Source organism: Sarcophilus harrisii, chromosome 4 (genome assembly GCF_902635505.1).
Source record: "Sarcophilus harrisii chromosome 4, mSarHar1.11, whole genome shotgun sequence".
Lineage (NCBI taxonomy): Eukaryota > Metazoa > Chordata > Mammalia > Dasyuromorphia > Dasyuridae > Sarcophilus > Sarcophilus harrisii.
In genome coordinates, this window is record NC_045429.1 from 424,061,759 (window position 1) to 424,072,317 (window position 10,559).

General features: G+C 48.6%; 1 protein-coding gene across 3 annotated transcripts in view; it reads left to right on the forward strand.

Annotated features, from left to right (window-relative positions):
* BCL9 (BCL9 transcription coactivator) overlaps positions 1-9,588 on the forward strand; it is a 111,183-nt gene extending 101,595 nt beyond the window's left edge. For all 3 annotated transcript variants that reach the window (XM_031967406.1, XM_031967408.1, XM_031967407.1), the window contains exons 8-10: positions 1,292-3,533; positions 4,907-5,167; positions 7,152-9,588. In XM_031967406.1, the coding sequence (XP_031823266.1) occupies positions 1,292-3,533; positions 4,907-5,167; positions 7,152-8,269 (3,621 nt within the window). In that variant the 3' untranslated portion in view covers positions 8,270-9,588. The remainder of the gene's footprint in view (positions 1-1,291; positions 3,534-4,906; positions 5,168-7,151) is intronic.
* The last annotated feature ends 971 nt before the right edge of the window (positions 9,589-10,559 follow it).

Sequence of the window (10,559 nt, forward strand, 5' to 3'; positions counted from 1 at the left end):
CTACCCTCTAGAACACAGACCGAAGTGAAACATTCAAAGATGTATAAATATATGCCTGATCCATGTGTGTGTGTGTGTGTGTGTGTGTGTGTGTCTAAATTAAAGAAACAATTCACATACAAAAATCTAATCATTGATGCACAAATGTTTACAACAAATATCCAAGAAAATGAGATCGGGAGATGAGCAAAAAGAATATTTAGCTAAATTGATTGGAAATAAAGCTAGCAGATAGGTAGTGGCTGGGAGAATGAACATCCATCTGCAGTGATCAGAGGCTGCTAGTGAACATTCTGAAATCTCCATACCCATGAGCTCTTTTTAACTTTCTTAGTGCTTAGACTAATAACACACCCCAAACCACATCCCTTTAAAGAAAAACAGGATATTCCATTCATTTCTGTAGATTGCAGGGTTCCTTACCTTTGTACAGGACTTAAAGCAGCATAGGTATTTAATAAGTGATAGTGAGGCAGCAGGCCAGGGTGTAAGAGCTGATCTGCGACTGCGCATTAGAAAGAACAGATCAAGAGAGGCCACGAGCGAGGTGACTGCAGATTTCTCCAGAGCAGCTTCCTGCTGACAGATTAGCTTACTACAGTTAATGTGAAAATTCTTATCAGATAGGGAATCAGTGATCACAAACTGAAAACAGAAACCAGGAGATAGAAGGCCCCCTGGAAACTCAAGGAGGAACACTTGGTCGTCAGCAACAGAGGAGAACTTGAAGCTGAGCCAGCCGCCTCACCTGCTGCCCTCTGCTTGGAGCGCTGCACTCTCAGCAAAGCCTGTGTTCTCTTTCTGTTAGATTTTTGATTGACTTTTGATTGACGGGTGGAGGTCTAAACACCTAGTTGTAACTTTGAGAGAAACGAAGGTGTTAGGATCAGCCTCCCACATCTTAGGAAACTAATCCTTCCTTGAGTCGGAAACACAGTCGTGGGAAATAAGGACATGTGATATCAAGCCTATTCCTCGAAATAGATACTCGAATGTATTTGCTCCGGCAGAACTTTAGACATCCTCCAATCTAGGAGCATGCTGGTGAAGCTTTTGAAGCCTCTTCCTAAGTGCGGGGAAAGGAATGCCATTGCCTTTGATGGGGAAGGCTAAAGAAAGTCTTAAAGTCCCGTTGGATTGTGTGAGTTAAGTAATTGTGTGGCCTGTGTTAGCCAGCTCCTGGGAGTGGCTGCAACCCATGTAATTTTGTGGAGCCCCCAGCAGAGCTTATTCTTGTAATTGCCTTGTTATTCAATTGACTGATGATCTGTCCACCTTCCTTTCTCCTCAGAACACACAGATCTCTACCCTTCGGAATGATCCCAAATCACTACCACAGCAGCCTCCGGCTTCAGCCAATCAGGACCAGAATTCTTCCCAGAATACCAAACTACAACTGACTCCACCCATTCCGGCACCAGCACCCAAGTCCACCGCTCCTCCCTGTCCTCTGGATCAGGACAGTCCTGGAGTGGAAAACAAACTGATTCCTTCTGTGGGGAGCCCGGCCAATTCCACACCACTGCCTGCAGAAGGTTCTGGGCCAAACTCTACCCCCAACAACCGAGCACTCACTCCTGTGTCCCAGGGGAGTAGTAGCTCTACCACGGATCCCAAAGGTCCCCTCCCTCCCCCTGTCTCCAGTGGAGAGCCACCCACCCTGGGGGAGAACCCCGATGGGCTGTCCCAGGAGCAGCTGGAGCATCGGGAGCGCTCACTGCAGACACTCCGAGACATCCAGCGCATGCTCTTCCCCGACGAGAAGGAGTTCTCAGGGGCTCAGAGTGGGGGCCCCCAGCAGGGCTCAGGTGTGCTCGATGGCCCGCAGAAAAAGCCAGAGGGGCCCATACAGGCCATGATGGCCCAGTCCCAAAGCCTCGGCAAAGGGCCTGGGCCCAGGACCGACGTGGGCGCTCCCTTTGGCCCTCAGGGACACAGAGAGGTGCCCTTTTCACCTGAGGAGATGGTCCCACCCCCCATGAACTCACAGCCAGGGCCCATGGGCCCTGATCACCTGGACCACATGACCCCCGAACAGATGGCGTGGCTGAAACTGCAACAGGAGTTTTATGAGGAGAAGAGGAGGAAGCAGGAGCAGGTGGCTGTGCAGCAGTGCTCCCTGCAGGACATGATGGTCCATCAGCACGGGCCCCGAGGAGTGGTCCGGGGCCCTCCCCCACCCTACCAGATGGCCTCTGGTGAAGGCTGGGGGCCTGCCGGGCCGGAGCCTTTTGCCGATGGGATAAATATGCCCCATTCCCTGCCCCCACGGGGCGTGGCTCCTCCCCCCAACATGCCAGGCAGTCAGATGCGGCTTCCGGGATTTGCAGGAATGATTAACTCTGAGATGGAAGGGCCAAATGTCCCTAACCCTGCTGCCAGACCGGGCCTCTCTGGAGTTAGTTGGCCAGATGACGTGCCAAAAATTCCGGATGGCCGAAATTTCCCTCCAGGCCAGGGGGTCTTCAGCGGCCCTGGCCGAGGGGAGCGCTTCCCGAACCCTCCCAATTTGTCTGACGAGATGTTCCCACAGCAGCTAGCAGAGAAGCAGTTGGGCCTGCCCCCTGGGATGAGCATTGAAGGCATCAGGCCCAGCATCGAAATGAACAGGATGATCCCGGGATCTCAGCGACACATGGAGCCTGGGAATAATCCCCTTTTCCCTCGTATACCGGTGGAGGGGCCCCTCAGCCCTTCCCGGGCCGACTTCCCAAAAGGAATGCCGCCCCAGCTTGGCCCCAGCCGGGAACTGGAGTTTGGGATGGTCCCCGGTGGCATGAAGGGGGAGGTCAATCTGAACGTCAACATGGGCTCTAACCCGCAGATGCTACCTCAGAAGATGAGGGAGGCCGGGGTGGGTCCCGAGGAGATGATGAAGCTGCGGCCCGGCACCTCCGAGATGCTCCCCTCCCAACAAAAGATGGTGCCCCTGCCCTTTGGCGACCACCCCCAGCAGGAGTACGGCATGGGCCCCAGGCCTTTCCTCCCCATGTCTCAGGGTCCGGGCGGCAACAGTGGGCTTCGCAATCTTAGAGACCCAGTTGGGCCCGACCAAAGGACTAACAGCCGGCTCAGCCACATGCCACCACTACCTCTCAACCCGTCCAGTAACCCTGCCAGCCTCAACACCGCTCCCCCCGTTCAGCGCAGTCTGGGACGTAAGCCCTTGGATATTTCTGTCGCCGCCAGCCAGGTGCATTCTCCAGGCATTAATCCTCTGAAGTCTCCCACCATGCGCCAGGTCCAGTCCCCCATGCTGGGCTCACCCTCGGGGAACCTCAAGTCACCCCAGACTCCATCCCAGCTGGCGGGCATGCTGGCAGGTCCAGCTGCTGCTGCTTCCATTAAGTCCCCTCCTGTCTTGGGGTCTGCTGCTGCTTCACCTGTTCACCTCAAGTCTCCATCACTTCCTGCCCCTTCACCTGGATGGACCTCGTCTCCAAAACCTCCACTACAGAGTCCTGGGATCCCTCCCAACCACAAAACGTCTCTCACCATGGCTTCCCCAGCCATGATGGGAAATGTAGAGTCAGGTCAGTATGCTCCCCGACTGTAAGTAAATGGAGAGAAGACTCAGAGCTTTGTCAACACCATCTTGAGTAGCCAGGCCAAATCCAAAGGAAGCTTTGTGCTGGAACTAAGGCACTTTGGGTGTTAGGGGGCAGGCTCCAGAATTCTCGTGCATATCTGAGTGTATATAATCAGTATTCCTCCCTTTCCTTTTAAAGACTAGTTTGTCTACTGCCACAGGTGAAGCAGAGGATGGTCTTGCAGAGTCCTTCTCTTTGGAGCATATGTACTACCAGGGACAGGAGAGGAGAGGGACAATGTGTCTTAGTTCACAAAATAATTTATATGCATCAGGAAAACCACATGGAGGTGAACTGGGTTCTGTTTAAGATGATACCCTTTTATGCCTAAATGATAAATTGGCTGTGGATAAACGGGGCATCTTTAAAACTCTAGTGACTTACTTGAAGGTATTGCCTTTACACTAAAAAGTTGACAGTGAAGGGAAACAAGAGCCCAGCCTAGACTCCATGCAGATCAAAGAACAGCTCTTCATACAGGTTGCCTTTAACTTCTTAGTGGACTGCTAGCTTCATTTGTAACATTAGATTTACTTAGTTTTGTAAATGGGACCAGAGCTGGTTAGAGGAAAAGGATAATTATAATGTACTCATTGGAGCCATGGTATCTCCACCTGAGAGAGATCAGAGTCAAAACAATATCACATCTTGCCAACGAGCTGAAGTCTTGTCTCTTGGCAGTGGGTAGCATCCAACAAAGATGCAGCCCTTGCCATTCTATAATCTTTTTGATTTCAGGAATTAGGGAAGGGGGCATGGGAAAAAATTAGTGGTTAGGATAAAGCTTCAGCCTAAACTCTCTTTATTCCAGCAAAACAAGGCACATTCTAAACTTTTTAAATAGGGGGCCAGTTCACTGTCCCTCAGACTGTTGGAGGGCCAGACTATAGTAAAACAAAAAACTTCATATCCCTGGGTGAGGGGGATAAAAGTCCTCAGCTGCTGCATCTGGTCCGCAGGCCGTAGTTTGAGGACCCCTGTTCTAAACTGATAGAAAGGGAAAAATGCCCATTTGTTTCTGAATATTTTAAGGGAGTAGTTTTCCATACATTACTCTTCAGACTAAGCTTTGACTAACATGTCTAGCATTTAATACCTTGTGTATTTATCTTCCCATTTGATTCATGCTCCACACACCCCCCCTCCCCCAATTCCCCTTTTCTTCTTCCTTTCCTTTATGTGCCCAGGATTCTTAGTTGGAAATCTAGTTCATTCTTGATCTTCATACTTTATGTATCCTAGAAACAAGTATCCTTTTTTCCCCCCCAGGAAGGATTTAATTTTTGATCTTTCTATATTGTTTTCTCTTCTCATAGGTGGTCCACCACCTCCTACTGCTGGCCAGTCTGCTTCTGTGAATATTCCTGGAAGTCTTCCCTCTAGTACCCCTTACACAATGCCTCCAGAACCAACCCTTTCCCAGAATCCTCTCTCCATCATGATGTCTCGAATGTCCAAGTTTGCAATGCCCAGTTCTACCCCACTTTACCATGATGCCATCAAGACTGTGGCCAGTTCGGATGACGATTCCCCTCCAGCTCGCTCTCCCAACTTGCCATCAATGAATAACATGCCAGGTAAGGAATCAGGGAGAAAAGCTATGTGATCACAACTTAAGAAGAGGTTTCTTGTACTATCTTCTTGGTAACTGGGTTATGGGAAAGTGAGAAATTAATAGGCATGAGTCATTTCTCTAAACAGCATAGTGGAAGATATTGAAGTATATCCTCAGAGTGGTCTCCCTTAACTGGCATCAAATAAGAATTAAAATGTCTTGACTGAAGGAAGATGCCATTTCTTCGCTAATTCAGACTGTGAAAAGAGTAGCTCTTAGCAGTCCCAGGGTGCACTTAGATTAATTTCTTGGTCTACTGGGGGATTTGCCTTGAGTAGGAAACATGTGAAACAGTTTCTTCAGACACCCAGTGGTCCACATTAAGTTAAGTAATATTTCCTTTGATTTCAGGCAGTGGATATCCTTTATTGAACAGAGGAAATGAGAGCTCTTACCTGTGATCTGAAAATCCCACTATAGGTGTTGTATAGTCAGGTTTTCTTCTTGTTACCATATTTGGATAGGCATTTTTAAAAAATCACTGAAATCATCTGAAAAACAACCAAAAACCAATCTGCATTCCCGTTCTCTTACACCTTCATTCTAAAAATGAATGAAACTATTAGGAGAGGAAATGTATGAGGTTGTGTTGGGTAAGACTTTGTTGTTAAGAATAGGAAAACCAAGACTGCGGCTAAACATCCAGCTCCATTCCATTCGTTAGTCGTGACATTTATTTAGAGATCAGCATAAACAGGTTAGGTGAGACCTGCTATATGGACATAACAAACTTCACCACTGTGACTGACTTTATCTCAAGGGCACCCTCAGTAGAAAAAAACAAAATTAATTCATAGAAAAACTTCAGTGGAAGTGTTTGTATGCATTTATCTATTTGTGGAGAGGAGATTGAATCCCCCAAATTGCTAATATTAGTACTTTCCTACCAAAAAAAATTGATTGCTTATAAAGTCCCAGCCTCAGGGTGATAACACACAAATTCTAAATGTGTGCATTGTAAATAATAAGATTGTGTTTAATCATTACCCTTTTGGTTTCTTTTGGTCATTTGATATGGCCCTTTGCCTCCATATTTAACCCATTCCAGGGATATTACTTTCTCTTCTGTCTTTAAAACTCTCTAGTCCAAAAAATTCTGTAATCCTTGGTTTAAGTACATTGAGAGTGGAAAAAGTCAGATTTTTATGTATTTTTTTCTGAATTCCTGTACTAATTTATGATGTATAACATACAATTTAGCCTGATTTTCAGCCCTCTATTCCTTGACCACAATTTCTCAGTTGGTAAGTTTTTTTCCTCCCATTGCTGCAACTACCACCTCTATACAGATGACATTTTTATACACACACAGATACATGTGTGTGTACACATGTGTGCGTTCGTGTGGGGGAGGGGTGTGTGCATCTCCCCCTAACTTCTCTCCCAGTGGCCAGCCTTTACAACTCCTGGATATCCTGGCAGCGCTTTAGCCCACCCTCAGTTTGAACCTGCCCCTCCTCCCTCCAACTGCTTTGTTTTTTGTCCAGTGTCTCATGCATCCAACCTTGGAGTCACAAGGTTTCTTCTTCACTTCTTACAGTCCCTTACTGAGTCCGCTTTTCTGGTGCTTTTGTTCCCATTCTCACCACCAGCCTGGACTGCTGGAGCAGCCTCTTCACTGGCCTCCCCATCTCTGATTCATCTTGCATTCGGCTGCCCAAGGAAGGCTCCACATCACAGCTGCCCAAGGAAGGCTCCACATCACAGCTGCCCGTGGCCTTCCCTGGTCTGGATCCAGGGCCTGGCGCGGTCTGGCAGCCGTCTGCCTTTCCTTTCCTTTGGGCTCGCTCTTACTGGGTGACTTCCTCTGGTCCCTAGAGGGGGACACGAGGGCTTTAAGAGCGGCGTGTAGGTAGCTCAGCACTCAGAGATGAACAGTCAGCTGGATTGTTCCCCCAGGCTCAGTCTGACCACAGACTCATCTGTCCCCTTTCTTTCTCTCCTAGGAATGGGCATTAACCCCCAGAATCCTCGAATTTCAGGCCCAAATCCAGGGGTTCCGATGCCAACCCTTAGCCCGATGGGAATGACCCAGCCACTCTCTCACTCCAACCAGATGCCCTCTCCGAATGCTATGGGACCCAGTATACCTCCTCACGGGGTGCCCGTGGGGCCCGGTCTGATGTCACACAATCCGATGATGGGGCACGGGTCCCAGGAGCCTCCCATGGTACCTCAAGGACGAATGGGGTTCCCCCAGGGGTTCCCTCCAGTACAGTCTCCTCCACAGCAGGTGCCATTTCCCCACAATGGCCCCAGTGGGAGTCAAGGCAACTTTCCTGGAGGCATGGGCTTCCCTGGAGAAGGACCCCTGGGCCGTCCCAGCAACCTGCCCCAAAGTTCCACCGATCCCGCACTTTGTAAGCCCGGAGGCCCCGGGGGTCCTGACTCTTTTACCGTCCTGGGAAACAACATGCCTTCGGTCTTCACAGATCCGGACCTGCAGGAGGTGATCCGGCCGGGGGCCACGGGAATCCCGGAGTTCGACCTCTCCCGCATCATCCCCTCCGAGAAGCCCAGCCAGACGCTGCAGTATTTCCCTCGAGGGGAAGTCCCCGGCCGGAAACAGCCCCAGGGGCCGGGGCCTGGCTTCTCCCACATGCAGGGGATGATGGGAGACCAGGCCCCAAGGATGGGACTCGCGTTACCTGGCATGGGCGGTCCGGGTCCCGTGGGCTCCGCAGACATCCCCCTTGGCACCGCCCCCTCCATGCCGGGACACAACCCCATGAGGCCGCCCGCCTTTCTGCAGCAAGGCATGATGGGCCCTCACCATCGGATGATGTCACCAGCACAATCTGCAATGCCCGGCCAGCCCACCCTGATGAGCAACCCGGCGGCTGCCGTTGGCATGATCCCTGGCAAGGATCGGGCCCCCGCTGGGCTCTACACCCACCCGGGGCCCGTGGGCTCTCCGGGCATGATGATGTCCATGCAGGGCATGATGGGACCCCAACAGAACATCATGATCCCCCCCCAGATGAGGCCTCGGGGCATGGCTGCAGATGTGGGCATGGGTGGATTTAGCCAAGGACCCGGAAACCCAGGAAACATGATGTTTTAAGCTGCTAAGACTGGATGTGCTGATCCTTGTCAAGATGAGATTCCAGGTCCTGAGAGCTCTGTGAGGGAGCTCCGGGAAGTATGGTTGGTCACGCAATAGGAGAACAGAGACCCGAGGGCTGCTTTGGGGGAAAAAAACAAAAACAAAAAAAAAAAAAACTCGAATGTATGAATTTACCTGAAAACAAATTATTCATTTAATCAACAGGTGTGTTTTTTTTAAGATTTATTTTTTAAAAATTATTTTTGTGGACTTGGGTATCCCATGATGGCGCCTCCTTTTGAGACTCGGTAGCTGTACTTTGAGAATTGCCATTTGTCATGAGTTGCACCGTTCTCTGTATGTTTACGTCCTCCGGACTGGCTTCTCCCAGGACTCTTGTTTTTTGTTGTTGTTGTTTGTTTTATTTGGGGTTTTATTTTTTTTGTGTACTGTACTATATTGTAAAAGGGAATTTAGCAGAGACTTTAGTCTTTGGGGTGAGAGGAGAATGGGAATGAATGCCGGGCTGTTTACTTTGGGTGGAGATCCCATCGGCAGACTTTTGGACTGTTTTCTTTCAACTCCATTGTATAGAAAAACCAAACTACGACCTCAGAGCAGAGTATTAATGAAAAGCACAAAAAAGGAACTAAGTTCAGCAGGGGGTGGGCGGGGGGAGGGGCTTTCTTTTAAAGTAATAAAGTTTAGGACATTTCTTTTTCTTTTCAGCTCGGGTGCTCATCAGCACCTTCTGCCTCTTCCCTACACACGGTCATGGTCATGGTCTTCTTCCTTCCTTGCCCACCCTCTGTAAATGGATGCCCTTCTCATTGTCTTCTGCCTTCCTGCACTCCTTTTCTCTTTGGCAGCTGCAATACTTGGTGTTATTTTGGGGGGGAAATAATCTAGCAGAGCCTTACCTTTTCCTCCGTGCCTAGAATTCTCTTGGTGTCAGGAGGGAAAGACTATCTTTGGGATGCTCTGGTATTTTACAGTCTTCTTTATTTTCTTCTCTGCCTCTCTCTTTCCCATCTTTCCATCTCCCTTCTCCCCCCAGGATTTTTTCTGTTCTTTGATTAGGAATCCCCCAAGTGATTTTTATTAACATGGGAGTGGAACAGATGCTAAAAGCTATCCAGGATTTTTATTTGTGTGTGGGGTTTTGTTTTGTTTTGTTTTTTGGGTTTTATTATTTTTTTTTAATTTGTGGTTCCTTCCCTTTCCTCTATTCCCCTCCCAAGCGTAAAACGTTCTGTGTAACCTCCATTAAATTTGGTACAAAACCACTCGCCAGGGCTGTGGTGTCAGAAAAATAAAATATATTGTTTCTTACAAAACTGAACTGTCTTTCTTTCTCACCCATTTCGATCACTCTGTGCCTCAGCACTGAGGCCTCTGGGTTGCTATATGGAGCTTCAGTTCCAGGAAATGTCTTCTCCAATGAAATGTTCCAGGAGCAGAGGAGTCATCTTGACTCATCCTCCCAGATTAGGACCTCAGAGACCCAGCACCTGTCACTGCATCATTGTGTTAACAAGGAAACCGAAGTCTGGAAAGGAAGAGAAATTTGTCCCGTGTCCTGCCACCGGGACCCAGCCTGGAGGAGAAACTCGGGCTCCTGAACCCTTCCGGGTGTGTGCCCACATTATGGCGTCACCCAAAGGGCCTATTCCAAGACAGACTACATGGGTACCAGGGATCTTTTGAATAGATTGTGAAATTTATATTGTTATTTTAAAAATAAATTATCCAGGATTATTTCCATAGTACATAAGTGTAGGCCAAAGTTGTGCCTGGTTTCTGTTTTTTTCTCCCTCTACTAGCACCATAGGGTACAGTGAATCCTTGGTCTCTCTCCTACCCACCTTCACTCACCTCTGCCAACCTATTCTCCCCATAGCAAGTAAAATGTCCTTATCCATCTGCTCACTTTTTCCTTTGGCCATTACTTTGGTCACCACGTGCAGCCCTAACTCCCTGGTTATCCTGTCTGGTTAGGTCTGTTTGGTGTACCTTTGTACAAGTTATAAATCTGTCTGCTGCTTGGATAGAGAAGTGGTTTCAGGTGCTCCTGCCAATAGAGATGGAAACCTGTTGACTTCTTTTGTTCCTATTTTAATCTAGTCCAGGCCCTGTAAATTCTCAGGTGTCCATAAAACGTATTTGGGATTGTCCTGTAGCTCTGGTCAGAATGAATGAATGACAAAAAATCTATTAATTGTGGGAGCAGAAAAATAGAAGCAGTTTTAAAAATGTTTTTAGACAATCTAATGGACTATGTAAACATTAATCATTAGTACTTGTCTAG